Source organism: Sinohyriopsis cumingii, chromosome 16 (assembly GCF_028554795.1).
Source record: "Sinohyriopsis cumingii isolate HCF-2022 chromosome 16, ASM2855479v2, whole genome shotgun sequence".
Classification (NCBI taxonomy): Eukaryota; Metazoa; Mollusca; class Bivalvia; order Unionida; family Unionidae; genus Sinohyriopsis; species Sinohyriopsis cumingii.
Genome location: NC_142976.1, coordinates 16624484 through 16651546, shown reverse-complemented (window position 1 = coordinate 16651546; position 27063 = coordinate 16624484). Strand labels below are relative to the sequence as shown.

Below are 27063 nucleotides of genomic sequence, written 5' to 3'. Positions count from 1 at the left end.
CAAGTACTACTTTACTTACTAAATCTTTCATCAGCAATTTTCTGTGACTGGCTAAGATGTGATTGAAGTTCTGTTTTCTCTGCCACCAAAATTCCAATAGTCTGGATGTGAACCTGTAATGCATCAAGGTTATGAATAATATCTTGACACAACTTCAAGTGAATACCACAGAACTTGATTAGTCAGTACATTCATGATGCATGCATGTCCAATAGTCTAAGCAACCCAAAATCAATTAAAAGTGTATACAATGTCATGTATCTTGTTGTGCCAGCCCAAAATTAAATAAAAGTGTGTACAATGTCATTTATCTTGGTGTGCCTGTTCAGAATTAAATAAGTGTGTGTACAATGTCATGTATCTTTGTGTGCCTGTTCAGAATTAAATAAGTGTACAATGTCATGTATCTTGTTGTGCCAGCCCAAAATTAAATAAAAGTGTGTACAATGTCATTTATCTTGGTGTGCCTGTTCAGAATTAAATAAATGTGTGTACAATGTCATGTATCTTTGTGTGCCTGTTCAGAATTAAATAAGTGTACAATGTCATGTATCTTGTTGTGCCAGCCCAAAATTAAATAAAAGTGTGTACAATGTCATTTATCTTGGTGTGCCTGTTCAGAATTAAATAAGTGTGTGTACAATGTCATGTATCTTTGTGTGCCTGTTCAGAATTAAATAAGTGTACAATGTCATGTATCTTGTTGTGCCAGCCCAAAATTAAATAAAAGTGTGTACAATGTCATTTATCTTGGTGTGCCTGTTCAGAATTAAATAAGTGTGTGTACAGTGTCATGTATCTTTGTGTGCCTGTTCAGAATTAAATAAGTGTACAATGTCATGTATCTTGTTGTGCCAGCCCAAAATTAAATAAAAGTGTGTACAATGTCATTTATCTTGGTGTGCCTGTTCAGAATTAAATAAATGTGTGTATAATGTCATGTATCTTGGTGTGCCTGTTCAGAATTAAATAAGTGTACAATGTCATGTATCTTGTTGTGCCTGTTCAAAATCAAGCAAAAGTGCATAGTGTCATGAATCTTGTTTTGCCACCTGAAAATCAATAAAATATTTATACAATGTCACGTATCTTGGTGAGCATTTTTATGCAATACTTTTAACACAATGTATACCATGGTCTAAAATACGTGGCACATGGGCTGCATGCGGCCCACCAAGCTGTATCCTGTAGTCTGCAAAATGGTTGGCATCACAAGGTGTCAAGAGAGATAACAAAGGTGGTGCAGTCCTTGGGACATTGAAAATGCCCTCAGAGTCCTCAGGGTACCAAGGGTCATTATATAATTAAGTATAATGGGAAAAAGTATCAAATGGCTATATTTTCCATTAAAGTAATAGATGAACAAATATTTAAGAAGACAATATAATCCACTTAAGAACTGTACAAGAATTATTTTTTTTCGTTACTAAATAAAATATATGTCAAAAACATGATAATTTTTATAACGAATCTTTCCCATAACTCATAGTACTACACCTAGGTAGTAAGTGATATAATACAGATGATGTCATAATGTAATCATCAGTGTTTTGAGCTACACAGCTGATTATACAAACAAAGCATGCTCTCATAATATCTTGGCATATTATATTTTTGCTAACAGTTTGCAAGAAGTTTCGTGAAAATAAGGTGTAATGATTGTTAATGTATATCATTTACATCATTTTTCATGGGTTTGCAGCAATTTTCCCTGGTACTTGAAGCTGCTAATAAAAAATTTCAGACAGAAGTGTAATTCATGGCAAAACTTGTATTGGTTAGTTATTTGTATTTTGTAACTTGTATCAAACAAGAAAGACACGAAAAATGATAAAATAAAAGCAATAAGAATTCTGATGAATTTAAAGATTTGGGAAATCTGGTACATTAAACTGGATCAAAATGATGAACACAAAATAAGGTACATTAAACAGGACCATGAGATAAACACTGAATATGGTACATTAACAGGCTCAAAGTGATGGACTTAGAATAAGAGACATTGTTGTTGTTGTTGTGGGGTTTAACGCCATTTTTCAGCACATGATAGGCTATTCACGGTAGCCAGTATTAATGGTGGAGGAAGAACCCGAGAAAACCCCAGGAAGAACCGACACACAAGAAGCTACTGGCAAGCTTTCTCACATACCCACATTGGCCAAACCCACACAGACAGAGGTGAGATGGCAGTGATCCGTAACGGAGAGCGCTTTAGACCACTCGGCTACTCAGGGCCCCCGAATAAAAGACATTAAAGAGGATCAAAGAGATAAAAATAGAATAAGGTACATTAAAGAGGTAGAAAGAGATGAAAATAGAACAAAGTACATTAAACAGGATCAATGAAATGAACACCGAATATGGTACATTACAAATCAAAGGGCTGGACATGGAATATGGTAATTAAAAAAGGATCAAAAAGATAAACATGAAATATGGTATATTAAACAGGATCAAAGAGATGAATAAAGCTATGGTATATTAATCATGGTCAAAGTGAAGAACATAGATTAAAAATCATTAAACTGGATTAAAGCAATGAACGTTGAATAAGGTACATTAAACAAGATCAAAGGATGAACATCGAATAAGGTACATTAAACAGGATTAGACATGGTTCCTGCACCCAAGTGATTTTTATTTTCCAGGAGTTTTCCAGAGAAAATGACAAATTCCAAGAGTCATTTTTAAAGACTGATACTAGATTAAAGGTACAATACAACAGTTGAATGCATGTGTGCAAAAATCTTTTAGTTACTATACTCAACCATGACTATCAATAAAAAATGGCAATCATTGCAAAATCATTCACCGCAAACTTGCAGTGGATAAATAACGCATTTTCTGCATATACAAAAATTAGTTTAGCTTTCCAATATCAAATTCCAGAACATTTTATGAAAAAAGTAATTTTCAAGGATGTTTCCAGGATATTTTCACTAAAATCAAATTCCAGTTCCATGACGTCCTTAAAAATCAGGAGGGTGCAGGAACCCTATCAAAAGGAAAAAAATAAAACACTGTTAGTATTTTAAAATACATATAAATAACCTGTGGAACATTTTCTTTTTTGCCTCAATACCAATATGTGCAAGTTTTCTGTATTTCATTGAAAACAAAAAAGTATATGGTTTTCTGTGTATTCATGACTGGATGGAGCTTGAAATTAGATCTGGGAACAAGGTAAAGTCTGGGATAAAAGCCAGGTGAATTTTTGCTGTGAATTTCAAACACCCTTTTCCTAAAGAGAGAGTTGAGTTTTTGCTTTATAAGATCAGCTTTGTAAGGGTCTCTTGGGATGACTGTAGTGAAGGAAGCCTTTGAGAATGAGGGAGGGGCACAGAATGTGAGATGATTTTCAGTATCCACAGATGATCAGGGGAGAATCTCTATTCATTGGCAAAGTGTTGCAGTCTTCTACCACCTTCACTATGGTTTTAGAAAAGGGTGAAAAGGATTGCATGATCAAGGCATAATTTCCTTTAGGAAGGCTGATAGGGAGAGAAGATGAATTGAAGCCAATCATTATCTCCCAATGCCTTTACACCAGTGGCCCTTGGAAACTGGGTCCTTCTTGATGTTGTTGTTCTAGGGTTTAATGCCATTTTTCAGCACAAAATAGGCTATACATGATGGCCAGTATAACTGGTGGAGGAAGAACCCAGGAAAACCCAGGGAAGAACCACCAACCCACAAGAAGCTACCAGCAGGCTTTCCCACGTACCAACGTTAGCCGAGCCTTGGACTCGAACCCACACAGACAGAGGTGAGATGGCAGTGATCCGCAATGGAGAGCGCTTTAGACCATTCGGGGCCCTTCTTGAAGGAAAACTGTGCCTTTGAGAAGGGATTTTCCTAATCTCTGCTGAGATCAAACAATGGCTTTGTGGCTGTTTTTCATAACAGTGAACATGGATAAATAAGAAGAAATCTGTAGATTAGCAGAAGCAGTTATAACACTGCAGAATGAGTACTGGTCTGCTGGACTGACCTGTAAAGCACACAAGCCATATAAGAGAATGACACTAAGCTGTGACCATCAGCAGGGTTCATGATGAAAGGGTTTAGGCTATGTTCATGGTTTAGCCATGCTGGTACAGCCAAGTTCACTGTATTACTGATGGTCTCATATTGGTACCCAGGAAAGTGGAAATGGGACATTGCCATAGCTGGAACCAGCATTCATATGATGTAGCTGGGACACATGTCAGGTGATGAACCATGATACACTGTTATGGGTCCAGTACTGTGTAGCATGAGACGATTCACTGTGACTGCTGATTATGCTGGGCATCCAGGAAGATTATGGGCTGGAACTGTTGTTATCAGTGCTGCTGATACGGAGCCAGGATGTGGTATATCAGAAATATATCTTTGTACCAGTTCTAAAATTGCAGGCATAGGCTGAGGCTGTGCTATAGGTGATTGGCTATAGTTAGGGTCCAACTGATATCTTGCACCCCAAGTCAACTACTACTTATCCCTGGGCAGGTCACAATAACCAGTACTGGGTTTAATCTGTGGTGATGGCATGTCCTTGACTGGTCTAGATGGACTTCTGCACCATATCACACTGGTCCCATAGGTTCACAGGTTTGTGGCATTAAGGGTGAGGCAGGGCTACAGCTGTGCAAGAAGAATGTGATAAGCAGCACTGCTGAACTTTCTTCTGAAAGGGCAAACTTTCCACCTTCAAGGTTTCAGCCAGCTAGAAATTGTCAAAGAAGATGATGGCAAGACTAATGGAATCAACACCCTCAACTGTGCAATTCCTGGCTTTATCATTCATCTGTGTTAACCGCTTGTCTAGAACTGGAACCATGTGTGAAGGAATGGAAAGTTTTCACTATAACCAGGATCAGTGATTGACCTGTCCAGTATCAATCTATGATACTTAAATTGGCCAGAATTTTGACTGTTTGTGACGGTTCACCAAACATCATGCAATTTTAAGGGCCACAAGGAAGATTATTTTTTGTACCAATTGTGTCACCTACATAAAACAGACTATTATTATTAAGTTAAGCTGGGTGGGTGGGCAGATCTGGTTGTGAACTTTTGTGACCCGTTGCCAGATTTCTATGTTTTGGGATGGGATTAGACAAAATGATAAAACAGATCACAATAATCAGTCCCAGTAGTTGAAGGAATCAGTCAAGACTGTCAGAGCTCAAGTGCACATAGTCTTGGGACAACTGGTTTCTGCAGCTGAAGTCCAGCACTAATATTCCAGGAAAGATCACCCTCATCAGCAACAGGATCTACTTGTGATAACTAGATATCAATGACTGGTCCAGTTGGGCATGATGCCCTATCAGTAATGGGTTGATAGGTTGTGTTGTAATCATATATTCAGGTTGTGGTAGCAGGAGCTTTAGTGGGGCTGAGGTTGTAAAAGAAGCCCACAATGGCAGCACTTTCAGACTTTTCCTCTGAATAAGCAATCTTTCTGTCTGCAGTGGTTCAGATATCTGAAAATTGGCAACAAAGTAAGACATCCACATCATCATGCTTGTGCATTTCTTGGCTCTCTTTTGACTGCCAGGTTCAAATGCTCATCCCATCCACTGACCAATGTAAGCATGTCTCACATGCATGGTTCAAATCATGCCCAGTGTTGATGACTCCTATAATTAGAGAAAAGACAATGGCATATACAGGTTTAACCAGGTAAGCATGATGCTGAACTGTTAAGTGGTGCAGTGAAGTAGGATAAATGTCAACAAAATACTCTAATGATCTTATAACATGTCATTTAATTGAAGAATAAAAAAGACTGAGCACAGAGTTGTGTGTATAGACCATTGGAAGGGCAAATAAGATGGCATTGATACGTGTATATGAAAAAGACAGTTTATATGCAAAATATTAAAGTACAATGACAACAGAGGGAGATTTAGAATCGAAAACAGATGGAATACACATCCCTGAAATGAGAAATTTTGCAAAGAATCACTAAGTGGATGAAGAGGATCAGTATTTGTGAAATCTCAATAAAGTGTGCTGACTAGGGCTGAACAGGAAATAATGATAGGATTGGTGCCAATAATTTTATCAAAGAGAAGACCATTCTAATCTGACTTCCGTCTTGACAAGTAGACAATCTTTTAGCACGTTGGCTGCTTAAACAAGTCAAAAGAATGACCCTCTTTTTCAGTCGGAGAGGACTGCATCAGCAAGGCAGTAGACATAGTCCTACGATACAACAATCAGGTGATTATCTGAAGAAAATATGGGACCACCTCCAAATGTAGGTCCTTTTTCTCAATCCAACCAGTGGTCTAAACTTAACTTTTTCATGGGACATTTTGTTACACAACCAATTATTGTTCTTTCTAAGCCCTTTCACAAAACTAAAATCAAACTTCATGCAAATAAGGTTTAACACACCTGAAGTTGTTCTTTCAGTGGGCCAACTTCCTTCTTAAGCCTTTCTGTTAACACCTCCCTTTCTTTTTCTAATTGCAGATGAACGGCTTGTGTGTGTTCCCTCTGAAATTAATATAGGATGCAATTAAATTGTACATCACAAACACGTCATTTCAGTCTACTTTCTTCAACCTTATCCCCAACAAATTAAATATCACTTCAATATAACAAGAATTTACAATTAAATTAACAGGGTTTACATAATAAAGGCTTGACATGACACATGCTTCTCTCTTAAATCTTTAGCTTTTGATGTATTTTGTTTAATTATTACCCTTTATTTAATCACCATTTCTCTTCACACACAAACATAGGTATAGATCTGAACATCAATGTATTTTAAGTGTAGTTAACTTAATTTGCATGTCATACATTATTCAAAATAAAGAGAATAAACATTTACCAATTGCTGAACCTGAATGTTAAGTTGTTCATTAGCTTGGGAATGTCTTTCCAGGAGGGCAGCTAATTCTCTATTTCTTCTCTGAAAAAGAGACAAATATTATTTGCAACATTAAGTCAGCTTGTATTTTAAAATCATAAACTGCAAGGCAAGGTAACTTCATGTGATAAAATTTGTCTTCTACTATTTTTTCTAATGGAACTACACTGTACTTAAAACTGCATGAAACAGAAGTCTACCAGTATGCTATCAGAAGCAACTACACAGAACAAAGTTCAGTGAATACAGAGTCTGTAGTGCCATAGGACTTTCATATGCCATGTTCCTAGAGTGCATACCCCCTATGCGCAGTGGTACACAGAATAGGTCTGTTGTCAATACTCGCTGTGGGCTTGGGTACACAGAATAGGTCTGTTGTCAATACTCGCTGTGGGCTTGGGTACACAGAATAGGCCTTTTGTCAATACCCACTGTGGGCGTGGGTACACAGAATAGGTCTATTGTCAATACTCACTGTGGGCTTGCGTACACAGAATAGGAATGATGCACTCTTATGCATATTTAAGTAATGACTGATTATGGAAAGAGCCCCTGTAGCTACATGGTTAGCTCAACCGACTCGCAAATGAATGGATGCATTTTTAATTTAATAATCATATCAGCAGAGGCTGGTTATAGAGGCATCTCCATTCGCAATGTCCAACTGTATCTGCCCAGGTTGGCTTCAGTAGTATGTCCTTGGGCAAGACACTTTGGTCCAATTGTCTCAGCATTAAATAACCCTACTTGTGTTGCAGCAAACCAAACTAGCCGTGCATGCTTTGAGCAATCATAGAATTATAATTCATATGATGAGATCATTACCATTTACTTCCAAAAATAGGTCCATCAATTTAAACTCATACTTGTACTGTATACTGAACATTTAAAATGTGTTTTTCTTGTCTCGATAAAATGCAGAGACAATATCATTATTAGCAAACTCTCAGATTTAATTTAACAAATTCAACTGTTCTAATTTCAATACATCCTGATGACAAAAAAAAAACTGTGAATCTCACATACATGCTTATTTCAAACAAAATCCAAATAATATTTATCTTTTGCAAGCACTAAAGGCTTTAGAAAAAAATTAAATTATTTAATGAGTTTCGTAAATTTGCTTTGAAATGAATTCTTGTTTAAGATTCTATTTTCCCCCATGACAGAGGATACAAACTTGACAATCCACAATGGTGGGGAGTAACTTTTTATCTGCATTTGGAGCCTTTGCTGTGCATAATGTCACACTATCATTTGTGAATTTCTGAGGTGTTATTGTATTACATACAGAACAAGAAGCTGGCCGAGCATACATGATGAGCACACACCCAAACTTCAATAATGAGGACCAATAAAACAATCCGTAATACTGAGCTTAATAATGAGTATGGATGGACACGTGGATGACCTAACTGGACACACATACAAACACCAATGCATTCACTATCAAGTGTCCAAGCAGGACTGAGATCATTATTATTTGGGTACATTAATCTAAATTACACCATATAATGTGAGAAATACCATAGCCCCTCACTATAAAATGTTATTTCAATGTGGACCCTTTTTTAATTAGTCAGTAATATTACGTATAATGTAACCCATATGGTGACTTGCTGCAAAACACTACATCGTAATGGCAACAACAGTGGTCTCTTGCAATAAGGCACCTCACTAAAGAAACATCCTATTTATGTGGCAGGTATTGTCATGAACCCATTTCCACAATGTATTAGTAACAAGTTCAATGCAGCCCAGTATAATACTGTAAATTGGTATGGCTTAGAAGAACAGTGTTATAGTCAGAGATTACTATAAGGCAGGTATGATGATGGAATCCATTATATTATGTAATAGTAATACCATGTGTAATGTACCCCAGTATAATGCCACCTCATAAAGATAACTTTACACCTATACAACTTCCTTGAAAATTGCTAGAGCAAGGGATCTTTAAGTACTATACATCACTGGGTACACAAATTTACTTTCCACTGTGTATTTTACTTTAATACAGTGATCTGGTATATAAAGTCCAACTATACCTACAGATTCTGGTCTTACATAGTAAGTTTTCACAAATGGTCTGTAGGGATCATGCAAAGTCGACTGTACATATACATCTGCCACAGCATAAAGGAAACTTCCCACCCAAGAATAAAGCTAGAGGGTACTGATTCTTTCCATTTGCTCTGGAAAAATATTCATGAAACAAGCTGTAAGATTATATTCCTAACACCATAAATTATTCCATGCATACATTATATACCAATGAAATATTCCCCTCTCCTATCTAACATGAAATATCTCTACTCAAGTGGCATGTGCCATTCTGATATTTAGTATAGATGACATCATAGAATCATATGCATCAAACAATATACACCACCCTAATCAATTAATACATAAAAGAATGGGGCCCCGAGTGGCCGAGTGGTTTAAAGCGCTCTCCGTTATGGATCACTGCCATCTCACCTCTGTCTGCGTGGGTTCGAGTCTCCGATTCGGTATGTGAGAAAGCTTGCCAGTAGCTTATCGTGGGTCGGTGGTTCTTTCTGGGATTTTCACGGGTTTTTCCTCCACCATTAATACTGGCCACCATGTAGAGCCTATTGTGTGCTGAAAAATGGCATTAAACCCTATAACAACAACATAAAAGAATCCCAATCATTGTTCAAAAGTGACCGGAACTTCACAGTTGCTCTTATGTATGCAATACATATTTGATACATGGTGGAGTACCTCTAGTTCAGCAACACTGGAATTTTCTTGATCATCCATTACAGCATCTGTCTGAAAGAAAAACACATTAAGTTATAATTCACAACAAGAATACAGTAAAATCAAAAAGGACGACCCATCAACAATATTATCAGGGATTGTTCTAGAATATAACAATAAAGAATATAACAATGTCTTGTGGAATGAATACTATTGCAATAAATGGAACAAACTATCACAATACATTCTGACACCACAAAGCAAAACAAAAGTTTATTGGCAATAGTGACCACTAAACAATAATACAAATGATATCACAAAATATCAAAACTGTGGGCATAATTTGAACAATTACTTGTAAACACTGGGTCTGTGATTTTGTAAACATTATAACCAAGAAACATTATGTCCAAATTGTACATTTTTCAAAATGCGCAATGCTCGTCAATATTGATGAGGTTGGATATACATGTAGCAAACAATTTATATGAGCATGATTACTGTCAGAATTCAGAGGTAGCGGTAACAGCATTTTCAAGCAGCATACAGTTGCTTAAATACAGGTTGTCATGATTAGAAAAAGAAGTGAAAAGAAAACCGGACAAGTGTCAGTGTACATGTACATATATTTGCTTGTGAATCAATCAAATCCCTTTCATGTGAAACTGTCTTTATTCATTAACTCAGTTGTTTCTTGGTGATCACTAATTTCACAAACACCATCTTCATGGCACAATAAATTTATATTTCAGTTGTTGGCATCACAGGTGTATCAGTGTCACTATCAAAATTAACAATATCCAAAAACATCCTCATTTCAAAACTCAATTAAGTGTCATGAACCAAAGCAAGGGAAACATCATTATCATCATCAGTTTCACTATCACAGGTCAGTTTACAACACAGTCTATGGAAACATCATGTCATGAATGATAAATCATACTAATTGTGGACAATCAGTCGTCACTAGACAAAAGGAGCAGCCAGCTGACAGCTGGACTGATAAAACACACCCATGTGTTTAGACCATACTTGTTTATGTGGGGGAACTTTAACTCAATGGGCTGCCATAAAACAATACTTTAACTCAATGGGCTGCCATAAAACAAGACTTCAACTCAAAAGGCAACCATAAAACAGGACTTTAACTCAATGGGCCATCATAAAACAAGACTAACACAATGGGCTGCCATAAAGTACTTTAACTCAATGGGCTGCAATAAAACAATTTCTTGTTAAGGCTGCAATGTTTACACGTTTAAACTGCTGACATTTAGTTGCTGTAAATGTTGAAAAAATTTGATAACGTAGAGTGAACATGGACCTGGCTGATGCAAGCTTGTTTAAGTTAAATGATACATATCCACATCTCTGCTTAAGAGGATTCTTTAGTGAGATTTTTCTGGCAATTATTTTCTTAAACAATTTATTTTCATATAAAAAATGTGGCATCATTAGGAAGTTGACAAGATTTGGTTGTATGATACACTGATTACTTTACTGATAATGCTGACAGATATGTGTAAGCCATTTATATATATAGATACAAACCTCTGCCAGTAGGTCATTTATTACAGTAGATACAAACCTCTACTATTAGGCCATCTTTTTCAGTAGATAAAAACCTCTGGTATTACGCCATTTATATCAGTAGATACAAACCTCTGCTAGTAGGCCATTTAAATCAGTAGATACAAACCTCTGCTAGTAGGCCATTTAAATCAGAAGATACAAACCTCTGCTAGTAGGCCATTTAAATCAGTAGATACAAACCTCTGCTAGTAGGCCATTTATATCAGTAGATACAAACCTCTGTTAGTAGGCCATTCAAATCAGTAGGTACAAACCTTTGATATGAGGCCATTTAAATCAGTAGATACAAAGCTCTGGTATTAGGCCATTTATATCAGCAGATACACACCTCTGCTAGTAGGCCATTTAAATCAGTAGATACAATCCTCTGCTAGTAGGCCATTTAAATCAGTAGATATAATCCTCTGCTAGTAGGCCATTTAAATCGGTAGATACAATCCTCTGCTAGTAGGCCATTTAAATCAGTAGATACAATCCTTTGCTAGTAGGCCATTTAAATCAGTAGATACAATCCTCTGCTATTATGCCATTTAAATCAGTTGATACAATCCTCTGCGAGTTGGTCATTTAACTTTGTAGGTCATTTAAATCAGTAGATACAATCCTCTGCTATTAGGCCATTTATATCAGTAGATACAAACCTCTGCTAGTAGGCCATTTATTTGTCTTGACAACTGTTGTAGACTCTCAGTGGAAGCTGTTGTTCTAAAAGAGAAAAATACCAAGACAATCCTTTAAGAGTTTCTGGGACATAACATTTACTAAAGTCAAGTTTCTGTTTTCAATAGAATTAAATTGAGATAACTACTGCTTCTGAATCTTATCTTGCAAAGACATTCTTTAATAAAAAGACAATGTATACAATATCATAAATAAAATAAATAACCACTGGAATAAATCTAAAAGCAAATTTGCAGTAAATTATGTTCTCCAACAACATTTAACTGATCACATTACATTAGGATAACTTCTGTTATCTCTGAATCCAAAAGCAACTCATAGTGGTTAACATCCTCTTCTACATTCTAAGTATATCCATATGTAACAGTGTTTATTTGAGCAAAACCTTAAAGAATGTTTGCATTACAAGGATAGGTGGGTGGGATGATTTGTCTCATGATCAGGTAAGCATTATGGAAGAAATAAACATTCATTTTTTCTGTCAGATGCATTACCTGATCACAATACAACAGGTTAATTGGTAAAAGGAGGAAATGCTGAGCATTCCACCTCTTCCTGTGGCACCCAGTAGGAGCATGAGGAGTCTACTAAGTGGATGAACACTGAGACACAATTTGCTTATACATGTGCATGGGAGATCTTGTGGGATTCCAAAATTATTATCTGACCATCAAATGTTTCCAGACAAATCCAATGAAAGGGGCAAATTCAAGTCTGGGTCTAAGGTTGCACTTTCATGAATGGGTGTGGTCTGTCTGTGCCGCTTTCACTAACCTAACAAAATTAATTTCTCTCCTTAGCAAGGCCATTAATGCAAATGGAAGCTAATGTAGTTAGAATCGGTGTGCCAGTCAGCTGACACTGCCATGTCCTGATATGTGACATTACATTCATGACCAGATTCAAGAACAAGTCACTCATATTTTGTAAGCTGAAATCTTCATTAGTGTACTTGATTCTGTGAAAGTTCAGAGTACAATGATTTAACAACTTCCTAAAAGCCATGAACCCAGTGCTTGTGGGATTGTACCATGCATTCCTGCCTTCACTGGTAGGAATCATCTTTTACAGTTTATGTGGATTTATTCTTTGTATCTTAGGTAACATCTCTCATGAGACTAATCAAGAGGAGACAATGAACAGTTATTGTTGGTTGACTAATGACAAAAACGTGTTCCCAGGAAGGAACCAGTCTGTGTCATTATAACTTCTGAACCATCAGAACTGCATGTAGTTCACATCTATGGTTATCATTATAGCTCACTCACTCTAATGTTGAGACTGTCCCAGTGGCCTAGTGGTTAGAGTATCTGCTGTGGATACCAGAGATTGTAGGTTTGAACCCTGGCTGAGTCATAACAAAGACTTATAAAAATGGTACTAACAGCTGCCTTACTAGGCACTCAACATTAAGAGTTAGTGATAGGACTAGTCAGCCTGGTGTCAGGATAATGTAACTGGCTGAGACATCTTGCTACATGTCCATGGCATGATGCCATAGCGCTAGACATCACTATAAACTGCCACACTGCAGAAATCTTAGCGATGTGACTGAAAATTTGTTAAAAGCTATTTTAAAAATCCAAATCACACACACACACACATACTGCATGTTAGCATTATCATAACTTACAAGTCATGTATAATAGCTGTTTTAGTGATGGTGGAAGATGATGGCTCAAACGAGTTGGGCCATCCAGAAGTTTCCTCTTATATAATATGAGTGAACAAGATCTGGATATCTCAGAACTGGACTTGAAGTCAGAGATTATCTTGCTGCAGCCAGAAGCATCTCTTTCATAAGGACTAAACATAGATCATGGACCAGCATCCTTGAATGAGTGATGGGAGTGGTGTGATATCATGGAAATGCTCCAAACTTCTTTTTTGGCACAAAGAGCCAGGAATGAATTAGTTTCTCTGAACAAATATGGATCAGTGGCAATCTCAACTGCTTGAGCAAAGTGGACATCACTGTGACTTGTCTGGGTACATCTGTCACTAAGTCAAGTAGATAACTGATCCATGGTGTTTCATCTTAGTGGAGTAATCAAAGCTACTGCACTCTGCACACCTCATTTCTTAATTATCTTCATAATCAAAATGATTGGAGGTCAGGTGTCCACCCACATTACTTCCCAGCCGATTACAACAGTATGTATGGCTCATGCTGCCATGGACAGGCCGACCAGTCTAGTATCATGCCTCCCCCAACCATCACAATATCCAGACACCAGGCCGACCAGTCTAGTATCATGCCTCCACCCCCATCACATTATCCAGACACCAGGCCGACCAGTCCTTACGCTAACCTCTGAATGCTGAGTGCCTAGTGAGGCAGCTGTTAGTACTATTTTTATGTCTTTGGTATGACTTGGACAGGATTCTAACCCGTAACCTCTTGCATCTGAGGCAGATGCTTTCATGTAAGGTACAGCGTCTTATAAATATCTAAATTATCCAAGGTACATGGATCTTATGTATAGTCAAGTTATATAAGGTACACTGGGGCCTTATGTATAGTCAAGCTATATGAGGTACAATTGGGCCTTGTGTACAGTCAACTTTATATAAGGTACAATGGGGTCTTGTCCATTACTAAGTTACAATGTAGTCTTATCCGGTTAAATTATATATGGTACAGTGGGGTCTTATCCATATGCAAGTTATTTAAGGTACGATGGAGTCTTATCCATATGCAAGTCATTTAAGGTACAGTGGGGTCTTATCCATATGCAAGTTATTTAAGGTACAATGGAGTCTTATCAAGTCAAATTATATCAGGTACAAAGGGGTCTATTCATGCCCAAGTTATATACTGTATAATGAGGGGTTTTGCAGTGAGGGGTAATTGCATTCAAATGCTTTACCTTATGGTATCCTCAGGAATACCATCAACGTTTCCATCTGGAGCGGAAATGTGTGCCTGTATAGATATAAAAATCAAAATGAGATGCCAGAATACCAAAACACCATTACAAAAGATAGTCTGATTGCTGACTATTTTATTTTATATTTTCATCTAATAATACTTATAATAACAATGAAAAATGTCTGCAACAAAGCATAATCTTCCTCTTATCTCGGTTACACATGTACCACTCCCCTTATTTTAATTGTTTTATTTGTAGCTTCTCATCCCCAAGCTCTGATACCAAGGCAAAGACTGAAATTCAAAAACCACCTGTAACATCTCCAGATGATAAGTCACCAAATCATATCCAAAATCTGCAAGTCTCTAACTGAACCACGTATGAAGTATTGTTCAAAATTATATACAACTGAACTGGCATCATTACATAACCTTCACTCGTAACCTTTAAAAGCACTAGTATATTACTGATTCTGAAAAAGTGACAATTGTCACATCTATGTAAAAAGTAAAGTACTTTAAGGGCATCCATCAAATGTATAAATTGCACTTTCACATACATAAATAAACAAACATCACCATTCCTCCTTATCTGACTGAGGTCTCACAGCATCATTCTGTCTCAAAATCACAAGAAACACTACACATACAAATGTAACAGACACTTAATGTACTGTCACTTGTATGACCATCACTAATCTATCTTGTCAATCAGCCATTCTTTTCACCTACGTGACTCCAAAAGTCCTTTTACCTGAATTCATGCAGATTAGTATTTCTTTTAACCTATGCAACTCCATAAGTCTTCTTACCTGAATTCATGAGGCAAGTGTAGGTAACATACACATATTCTACCTTCAACAAATGTGGCATTGGACTTTAATTTCAATGGTGGACTTGTTGCCAACACAGCAGTTTAATGTTTTGTCCATTAAAAGACTGCAAAATATTTTTTGAGTCATTCAGATGTATAGTCATAGTAATACGTGTATTTAATTTTTTTCTCAACTGTTTGTTATTTGTGTTTTTAACAAATAATAGACTCCGGCATCATCACAAGTCCATTATGAGTATTACAGTCCAAAGCTTTATTTGGTCAGTGGAAGAATATGTGTACTTGGGCTACTTCTGCCTCATGGATAGCTTTTAAAAGGCCTTTTGTTTGTGTACTGCTGAAAAGAAAGGCTGATTTTAATTTTCAATACATTTAAAATTTCCTGTATTCCGTATCTTCACCCAAATTTGATGGCACATCAATATCATTTGTCCCAATATTGAACGGCATTCAAGCCGGGATTCCTTCTTTCAAAGTTTTCTAGAATTAGTAGCAGTTGCTGTATTTAATGACAGATCGGCATTGTATAAAATTAAAAGCCTGTAACGCTGGGATGCTTTCTGTCCAAATTAGACAAATTCTGTTCATCAGTTTCAAGAAAAAGTTCTTAAAACTTTCTTTAAAAAACTAATGGCAGACATATTTGATGTCAGATCAGCATCATCTGTTAAAAAAATCTAAAACACTTGTATGCACGGATGCTCTTGGTAAAATTTGGAAAAGCAGTTTTGGAGACAACTCTATTTAAAGGTCTTTATATTTTTTATAATGGTGGTCATATTCAAACTGACATCATGTGTACAAAACTGACACTTTTCTGTAAGGATGCTGTCAAACTCTCAGATTTCTTTTAATTTCAAATTTTAGTAACAGTACTGATGCTAGATAAGCATTATTTGTAAAAACTTAAAAACCCTTTACTCCAGGATTCTAATAATTTGGTGAAATTATGTTAAATAACTTTTCAGAAAAAGATTTTTAATGGAAACTTTGATTTTCACTATCTGCAGCCATATTTGACATCAGACTAGCATCATTTTAAAAATCTGAAATTTCTGTATCAGAGGAAACTTAGGGTTAAATATGGTCAGATTCTGGACAATGTTTTAGCACTGGCACATTGGCATCATTTGAAAATATTTTAAATACACTACATGTAAGTGCTTTTGGTCATATTTGGTCAAACTGTGACAGGTGTTTTGTAAACAAAACATTGTTTTGGTTGTTTGGTAACCAATTAGCATCATTTGTAAAAACTAAATATAAGACTTCTATATAATAATTTCTGCAAAATGCAGTCAAATTCTGTTGAGCACACTTTCAGAAATAATTATATTTTTAGTAACGGCAACTTGAAAGTCCTTTTATATTCTTCAAATTATTGAATTCAAGTGATTATTTTCTCTGGAAATACAAAAGTGGTCTGATAAAATTCTTGGATAAAGACATTCACTGGAATTTATAATATATTCAAACCTGGAATTATATTACTCCAATTTAACAAAAGACTGTTGACACATCAGCACTCCATAAGCTTTAACAGACATGTCATCGCCTTCAGTGTTGGATCTCTTCAGGACTTTTACTGAAATTTATGCAGGACTTTAAATTACTAGGGCTTGTGTCTTTAATTCTTGGATTATTTTGGGATTTAATTCGCAATATCATAAGTTCTTTTTTTTCTCATTTTCACTCTGTATTCAAGGAAATAAATTATTTGTTAAATTTTACAAAGCTTGTTGTCTTCACTCTTTTCTATTACTTATTTTAAGAGCACAGACTCATAACAACATTACTGACTTCAAATCCAACACTTATATTGAAATCAGACAACTAATAAGCGATATCTAACATTCACTTTATCCAGTAAACTAATAAATTACATGAGTACCTGTACCTGAGATTCTGATTGTAAATGTACTGCCTTTTCTTCAGTGTCTGAAGAGATGTGTTCACTATAATTATTTGATAAGATTGGTGTCACAGTGTTCTTTTCATCAGAGTAGTCAGAATTGTTGCTACTGGTCTTTGATGCTTTGGGCTTTGGACTACTAGTAGATTCCCTTGATTTACTTGCAGACCTTCCCCCGGCCTTCTGGAACTTCTTCAACTAGGAAAGGATAAAACATTTTCTTCATTGACTTATCAACAATTAATGATCTAATATTATTGTTGTACAAGGCAGACAGTCTATAACAGAGGTTCCCAAACCACGGCCCACAGTCAACTTGTGGCCTGTCAGCTCTCAGAAAGTGGTCTGTGGGGCCTCTATATTTACTATAATGTATTTTAATAATTTCAAAAATTTATTGATGTTCAAATAAATAAGTAACAACTAAACAAAAGTTGCAATAATGCACAATCTACAGTATTCTAGAGTCTAGAATGTTATTTCTAAGTCTAAGAAGTCTGTTATTTTGGTCAAGCACTCAGAGCTCCATTGGCGTTCGAAAATTCACTCTGTGCATGGTTGTTGTGCTTGGATATAATTATCGAGTGCACCTGTTGCGTTTGCGAACAAAGCGTTTGGAAATTCCCTTTTCCCAGCCTTGCTGACCAATCAGACTGCGCACAAGATGCCATGATGTCATCTGTTACAACTGTTTAGTAGTCTGCAGTTTGGTATTGAAATTAGATTTTTCAAATAAAAATTATCTGTTCAAGCTGATAAGCATGAACGTGAATAACACAGAATCAAACAATGCAAATATGAGGACATAGCTTGTCGTGAATTCAACGCAGATTGCATGGAGAAATTTATGTTTGTGCCTAGTGGTAGTGGTAAACCGGTTTGCTTAATCAGCAGATTTTGTGTTTCTGTTACGGAAAATACAATCTGGAACGACACTGATATTACATGACTTTTATAATTTTATGAACACTGATAAACATTTATAATTTTGTAACATTGTGGCCCGCTTAATTACCGAAAATAGTAGATATGGCCCTCTACTTGAAAAGCTTGGGAACCACTGGTCTATAACTATATATCTGCAGGTCTGAACTACTTATAGACATTTAACTTTACACATACACATTATATTGTTCTGTCTCTTGTAAGATACTATCTTATGCATCCATAATAGGGAGAAGTCAATCTCCCTAAGGACAGAGCAGAGTGCTGAAAGACTTTGATGAATTCTTATAATGTTATCAAAATCATGTAGTGTAGTTTATAATAATAATAATAATAAAAATAATAATAATAATAATATTTGTTGTTGTTGCTAGCAGCAATGGATGCTTACTGAAGGAAACCACTCTGTACAATTTGATTGGAAGGACTTTTAATAGAAGAAATAATGCTGCAAAACCATAAGTTTGAACAGACAGGCAATCAAGGACTACAACTCTTCTAAATACCATGAAATCCAATTCAATCAAGGTCTCATCAAAATAAAGGTATGTCATAACTTTAACTTATAAGCAATATTCCTATAGCAAGTAATACCGTAAAAAGTAAAATTACATGTTGGTACATCAGCAATCAGAGACTATAGCTCTCCTAAACAATAATGTAAAATACCTGAAAATGAATATTCAAAGTCTAATCACTCTAAAGCTGACTGGTTGAAATCCCCCCAAAAAGCTTAGTCATATTATACTTTTTTTTTGTTGTTGTTGTTCTAGGTTTTAACACCATTTTTCAGCACAAGATAGGATATACATGGCAGTCAATATAACTGGTGAAGGAAGAACCCTGGAAAACCCAGGGAAAAACCACCGACCCACGAGAAGCTACTGGCAGGCGTACCCACGCTAGCCGAGCCTTGGACTCAAACCTACGCTGACAGAGGTGAGATGGCAGTGATCCGGAATGGTGAGCGCTTTAGACCACTCGGGGCCCCCATATTATACTAAGTGAGCCCTAAAAAAAATGAAAGCAAACTAGGGCTATGACTCATGTAAATGGAAAACTGGAAATTAAATGCCCTATAGTTTCATACTTTACATAGGGTTAGGAATTTAAAGAAAAGGAATTTCCCATGTTTTCATCACTGGATAAATCCTGGCTATTTAAAAAGATTTATATATCTTACATAATATTTAAATAATTTTTAATTACCTTTATTTTTCTGCAAAATTAATGGGCTAGAGAGTTGGATTACCACAACAAGACATTTTTTTGTTTGCCCTAGTTCTAGCAGGAACATCCAGAATTAGACCGAAGTTGGTAAAGCATAAAAAAGTGGGTCACAGTCACCTAATATATATATATATATATATATATATATATATATATATATATATATATATATATATACCGTATGTGTTGGGACACGATAAAATAATTAATTTGTTTCCTGTCCCTGAACTTATGGTGAAACATTTTTTCACTTTGGTCATATGTCCCAAGACTTAAGAAACGAAATAAAATTGTATTGCATTTGTGCTTCCCCCACCCACTGCATGATGCAATAAAACATAAATAAAACGTTGAATTGATAATAAAAAGAAAGAAACTAACCTTGTGTTGATATGATTTATTTCTTTTTTCAACATAAGCATTTAAGAATAAAATATTTCCACGAAATCCATAAGCGTAGGATTCCATACTGTAGTGTGTATCAATAATGTCCAATACCAAACACCACGTTGTTCACATGAACATTGAGAAGAAACTGTGTGTGGTTGTGCTCCAAGGTTTGAACATGTTATCCGACTGAAAACTGGAGCCAACAAAATCGCAAACAAGAGGGAAATAGTCAACCGATATCTTGAAGACGCCATTCACGCATGACACGGTGTTGGGTGCAAAATAATCAAGATTGAACTATATCCAGGTCTACTGTATGACAGTATGTCGCAAATAAAAATGATCATTTGAAAACACATTCACTTAAGTGTAATTGACAATCTTTTCACCAGCTTGGGTTACAAAATTATCCTTACTATTTACCCGCAGATGTCAATGATCCTTTGTATTAATTGTTACCACAGATGCCGAAAACATAGAACATAGAAGCCCTGGTGGTGAATAAACACGACTGGCAGCAATAACTTAAGTCATTCTTTGAACCTACCGAGAGGACATCAAAGACAAAAGGTGATTTTTATTACAAAGCAAGCCGATCTTAGAAGCCGACTTTGTTTACTTTTTTTGGGCGGGTAAAGGATATCAATATAAAGGTTATTTTATTGCAAAGCAAGCCCACATTGGAAGCTGACTGTATTTTGTGAAGTGAGCCGATTATTTTTGTTTAATATACAAAGATGGCCAAGATATGGAAGCAAACTTGGGTTACTTTTCAATTATATTCACGGGAATTTTGAAAATAAATTGAAACAATGGAACAAATTTTGACACAATATAGTGCTTTGTGCACAGATGTCCATGAATTCGCAAATGAGAGGGAAATAATCAACCGATATATTGAAGACAATTGCCATTCACGCATGGCACGGTGTTAGGTTCAAAATAGCCAAGAATAATTCATATCCAGGTCGACTGTATGACAGTATCTTGCAAATAAAAATCATTATTTAAAAACACATTCACCTGAGTGCAACTGACAATCTTTTTGCCGGCGTGGGTTACAAAAGTATCATTACTATTTATCTGCAGACATCAGTGCACCTTTGTAATAATTACTACAAAAAATGCCAAGCACATAGAAGCCCTGGTGGTAAATAAACACAGCTGGCAGCCAACAGTAAACTTCTTCTTTGAACTTACCGACAGGACACCAAAGACAAAGGGTTATTTTTATCACAAAGCAAGCCGATGTCAGAAGCCGACTTTGGACTTGGAAGCCGATTTTTTTTTAAAGGATATCAATACAAAGGTTATTTTATTGCAAAGCAAGCTGACTTCAGAAGCCGACTTGGATTCTTTTACGTGTGCCAATTTTTTATATCTTAGCTTCGAATAAACAAAGACGGCCAAGATATGGAAGCTAACTTTGGTTTCTTTTCACCAGTATTGAAGACATTTTTTAAAATAAAGTGAAACACATTTTTTAAAATAAAGTGAAACAATGGAACAGCTTTTAAAGTTTACAATATAATGCTTCATGCGCGAACACCGATGACACAGCATCATCCAGAACATTTGGAGCAAAATAAAATCACGTGATGAATAGATCATTTCGCCAACAATATGATCATTAACATGGATAAAACTCGTGTACTTTGATCGCATTCCTGGATGGACTGACTATAAGATGGGAGTCAAAAGTGTGAGAATTAGCAAGACTAGTGAAGTTTGAAAACATCTGACTTTTGTCCTTGCAGTTTCCGCTTCAGGTGGTCTGTTGTCTCTAACTTTTTTTCACCGTATGAGAAAGCTAAAAATATATTCATGTACCAAAAGAATAGATCGTACGTGTGCAGGATAAGGGTTGTGTTGATGAGATGCTGCTGCAGTGGATTAAAGAGTTTTATGTCAAGTATAGTTTTATATTTTTAAAATAAAATTTCAGTTGGAGTGCAATTTCTGATATGTAATTTTAGAATGATTTAAATGGTGTCCCACAACTTACGACTCGAAAAAAACGACGTGTCCCAGAACATACAGTGCAGACAAAAAATACTTTTAAAATTAATTTATGGTGTCCCAACAAATACGGTGTGTGTGTGTGTATATATATATATATATATATATATATATATATATATATATATATATATATATATAAAATCGGTGTTCTCTTATTTGAATTATGCCCTCTATTTCCCAATATTCATATTTGCAATTAACATTAGATTTAAGCAATACTTTATTTTCAAGTTAAACAAAATTGAGTTATTCTGTCCATAAGACAAATAGTTGAAACTACATTATAACAAATTTTAACTGAGTAACCAGCTTACATTATTGTAATTTCAAGTTAGTAACAATGCTTCATCAACTACTCTTAATCAATTTTTATTTTATTTTTTAAAAGTTTGCAATAACGGCACTTTCAAAGATTTCTAAATGTATCTGAAACAACCCTTTTACAATGTACATGAAGGCAAATGCATGTGTCTTCAGATCATATTGTTATTCCTCATTTCTTTGTTACGGCTAAAACATTACCATAACTGTTCATACATAACACAGTAAAAATGCATAAAATTACAGACATGGCTCCTTTAAAGTCGGTATATGAACAAAACCCTTCTTTCCAACCAAGTCAACATAGATGTGAGTGCATTTATTTTTTAGGAGTTTTTTTATTGTAATTTAACCACTCACTTTATATAGCTTTATTATAATAGTCCATTGAAAGGATTGCAAATTTATGGTTTGTTTATTTGTCTACGTACTCATAGTAATTTTAGGCATTGGTTAAATAATATCTGCTTTGCCGCTTTTTTCCTCATATTTTCACAAATATGAGTTAAGACAGAAAACAACTCTGACCTTACAGAATTTCTTGCGAATTCCACAACATAGCACTATCCCAAACATTTCTGACCTAAATAATTGTATTTTAAAGTTAAATTTTAAATAGCATACTCCCAAGGCTTTCTTTTCTATGAATTGTATATTTTTCTAAATATATCTGCCAGATGATTTATGAAAACGGACAATTTACTAAGTGATGTCTGCCATTATTTCCCAGTTAGCCCTGGTTTACATACAGTTTCAAACTAATTTTATAACAAAAAAGTGTACAAGAGGCAAATAAAATATCCATCACCAATTCCATTCTTAAAACACAAATTGCTATTAACATACAATTGTTAAAGTTCTGAAACAGTTTGTATGTTTTAATCATCAAAGGATACTATGTGGATATCAGGCAGTGATAGTTGCTAACTTACTTGGGAAAGGGTAAATGGTCAATCAGCTATCAAAACACATACCTGTGAATGTGCAAGAGTTTGTTTGTCAGTGTAATGGATATCAAAACTAGGCCTAGCTACTGATGGCTTGATAAATACATCTCTTCAACACAACACTTTAACTAACCTGGCTAAGGCAAAGGGGTATCTCAAAAAGTATAGTCAATGTACCTCTAAAACAAAATCATAGGGCAAAATCGTTCTCACTTTCCTAACAGAAGAAGGTGAAGTTTACATTATTTAGGTGACTTGGTTGCTCACTTTGCTGGAAGCTTGACCCCTGGCTTAGAATGATTTATGAAATGGGAGTATGTATTCTTCCAACAAATAAAATACAAGTACACACACACACACATACATATATATATATATATATATATATATATATATATATATATATATATATATATATATTCATAAATTTATTTCTTAAAACACATTCTTTACATATTGATGTTTCAAGTTTTAAAACACAAGTTGGAATGTTTTTATTATTATATGATAGCTTGAGAAAATCAGGCAGTGATAACAAATGATAACTTGCAGAGGAAAGGGTAATAGTCAAACACATGCTGCTACATCTGCAAAAGTATGTTTTGTGGGTGCAATTGATATCAACGCATGGATCAAATGCATTTTGCCTTAGTCTTGCCACAACGAAATACTCAGGTGGGTTAAAGGTGTATTACAAATGCCATAAACAACTTTCACTCAGTTTATGTCTAAAAAAGTCACTGGGCAAAGTCATAATAATAACAGAAGAAGGCGAAGCTAAAATTTTCGGTGACTGTCACCCTCTTCACCTGGTAGCATGACCATGTATGGGTACAGCTGGATCAAAGACATAAAAGTCCATGGTCCTGAGCTACTTTTACAATGTAATATATGTCGATCTTTCAACCAGTAAGTTGTTGTCTGCCTTGTTTTATTTTTCTGACAATACTGGTGGAGCAGACCTCAGGTATGAGATCTGTTGGAACATCTTAAATTGCTGATGTATGGGTGGAATGCAGCATCACCCAAACTAATGCTTGGGGTGGAGCTAATATTACACTTACCTTTGGGTGACACTGCCTTCCGTACAGGCATTAGAAATTTAAATTGCAGGTCAATAACTAATGGATACACAGGTGTTCTGTTCTGACAAGGATTAATACCAAAAAAGGTGAGTGATTCAATGCCATGGCTCAAAAGAAGTGTGATTTTACTTACTATACACATGAAGGTCAGAAAAATGAATTTATAAATTACTAATGAGCAGCCTGATAGTCCACAAAATCAAAACACTGATGTTCCACCACAAATCGTAACAAGCACCACTGTATATGCCACCAGTCTAGTTAAAATGTCATAGCCTCAACTTGATTTTGTTGTGGTTAAGGCTACGAACTGGTCCCATATCATGTAATGGAGCAAAATAAATCATCACTAAAGTCAGAAAATCAAACAGTATAGAAATCTACTACATAAGTATAAACATGTTGTGAAAGTTTGGCTTTTTTTGAATTTATAAAGCCCTTAAACGATAAAATAAATTGGCACAGTTACACTTACCTCACCATAACTGCCATAACATATAACGCGAGACTCTCGCTGTGACCTCTTTTCTACATAAGACTTGCCAGACCATATTTGGATATTCTACCCTAAGTTATTATCAATCAAGTGGCAAATAATGACTTTTTGGTGGAATTTCAACGTTGGAGATAAACCGTATTTACTTTAATGAGCAGAATTTCTGACTCGGACCGCGCCAAATTTTTACTATGATTTGTTTACGTTTCCAAATAAGGTCTCAATGTCCTTATATGGCACACAGACAAATGAGGCTGAGAATGGAAGTAATCATTATTTGAACTAATATGGCGGACGACCTAAACGAAAATATCGGATAAAAAATGTAAACGAGATTTTACAACTATTTACAATGATTTTCGATACTTCTGGTATTAAATAAGAGGGCTACTCAAATTTTTGGATTATATGCAAGGAATATGTTCAAATTGTTGATATTAAGCTAAAAGAGTGCCTGGTGTGAATCACACCCGGCTTGCTCCATTGACACGTATATGCTCATGTTAGTACCCTGTCCACGCGGTAGGAGTAAGGGTACTAATATTAGTACTAGCCACCAGTCATGTCCACAAAAAAAGGCAGAGAACAACTTGTTCGTCCAGTCATCCCTAACATCAATGTACAATATGCCGGTTTGAAAATTTATGATAATTAAGAAATACTTCAGTTGGTTACTTTGTGGTCCTTTTTCTTTAATAAGACAAATGTCAGATAAAATGTCACCAAAAATGATAAGCCCTTTTCACTAAAGAAAATTAACCTCTAGTTCAACCGACTGTGACACTCCTTGGCTACGTTACTGAAACTTTGGTCTCTAGTACCAAGGCTGAATGACTTCCTACTTCATAACATGTTCATGCAGTAAAATGCTGATTCCAACCCCACCCCTTTGCATAGCTGTATCGACGCCTAGGAATATTGTCCATACCATAGAACAATTCCATACTTTATCAATGTATATATTGTTACATAAAAACGGTGCTGCCTGATTGATATTGTTGTCGATATGTCCGAAGACGTATGTTTTGCGTGTGTGCCTGTGTGCGGTTACTTGCAGTTAAATAAGTGCTGTGTTGACGTAACGATGAAAAGTGACACAATTTGCTGCCAATCGTTGTAAACTTTGCGATTTAAAGAATGGATTCTGCCCAAAATTAAGACTCTTATATTAAGCTGCAGTTAGTTCTACGTTTTTCCAGTGGACGTGTCATGTGACGTGTGACTAGAGTACAGAAGATAAGGCAAAAACCTTTTTCCGTGCTGCCGCTATCTTCTCTCTCTTAGCAGAATCTGCCATCTTGTTTCCCCATGCGTGCGCAGCAATGACACGACGACGGAAATAGTGGTCTGCAGAAAATAAAAGTATCAAACTTTGTTAAAGTTCCATTTATTGTGTCTTCGTTTATAAACGGTAAACAAAGCGTGTGTACGAATGCCAGTAAAGATGATATATAACAAGATTAACTGTCAAAAACTACTACATGCAAATAACCAACTAACTACTACAATGAGGGACAACGCAACGACTTGTACAAGAACGGACAATCCAAGGATTACGCAAAACCAGGAAGAATGTATACTAAGTCATATGGACTCTTGGTCCTAGATGCCATCAGAATAAGACTGATATTTTAGAAAAGTACCAAGAGATGATATAAGGGTAATGGCATAGAAAGAATTCGTAATTCAGAATATAATAAAAGCAGAAATTAAAGGAAAATGAAACTACAACAGGGATATGTAGCTGTTGTTTATATTGTCTTGGAAGTTTTGTTCACATTCCATTGATGATGAAACAAAGCTAAATGGAAGAACTTAAGGGACATTAAATAAGTATAATAAAATATAGTAGGATACGTATATGAATATAATAACAGGATACGAATATGAAATATAAGTATGTTTATTAATTATGAACAATATAGTTGGAGTGTAGGGCATGTTGCTTCTGACATCAGTATTCACTATTAAATGAATCATGGTTGATACATGTTTATAAGTCATTTTTTATCAACTTAATATAGTAGACCTGGATTTATGTACTGCTCTTCCATCGTGTATCTGATGGGTATTTTATTTAGTTATTACATTATACCTTTCTGTGTGTACATGAGAAAATCAGTCTGACACGGAAGCACT

At 35.6% G+C, this 27063-nt stretch overlaps 1 protein-coding gene across 1 annotated transcript in view; it reads right to left on the bottom strand.

The window, feature by feature from the left end:
* The window catches only part of LOC149780001 (golgin subfamily A member 2-like), an 80594-nt gene extending 54146 nt beyond the window's left edge, over positions 1-26448 (bottom strand). The window contains exons 1-8 of the mRNA XM_089936725.1: positions 26174-26448; positions 17474-17686; positions 14740-14795; positions 11830-11893; positions 9617-9667; positions 6833-6913; positions 6391-6492; positions 20-113 (exon numbers count right to left, since the gene is read on the bottom strand). Of these exons, the coding sequence (XP_089792851.1) occupies positions 20-113; positions 6391-6492; positions 6833-6913; positions 9617-9667; positions 11830-11893; positions 14740-14795; positions 17474-17686; positions 26174-26221 (709 nt within the window). The 5' untranslated portion in view covers positions 26222-26448. The remainder of the gene's footprint in view (positions 1-19; positions 114-6390; positions 6493-6832; positions 6914-9616; positions 9668-11829; positions 11894-14739; positions 14796-17473; positions 17687-26173) is intronic.
* Between the last annotated feature and the right edge of the window lie 615 nt (positions 26449-27063).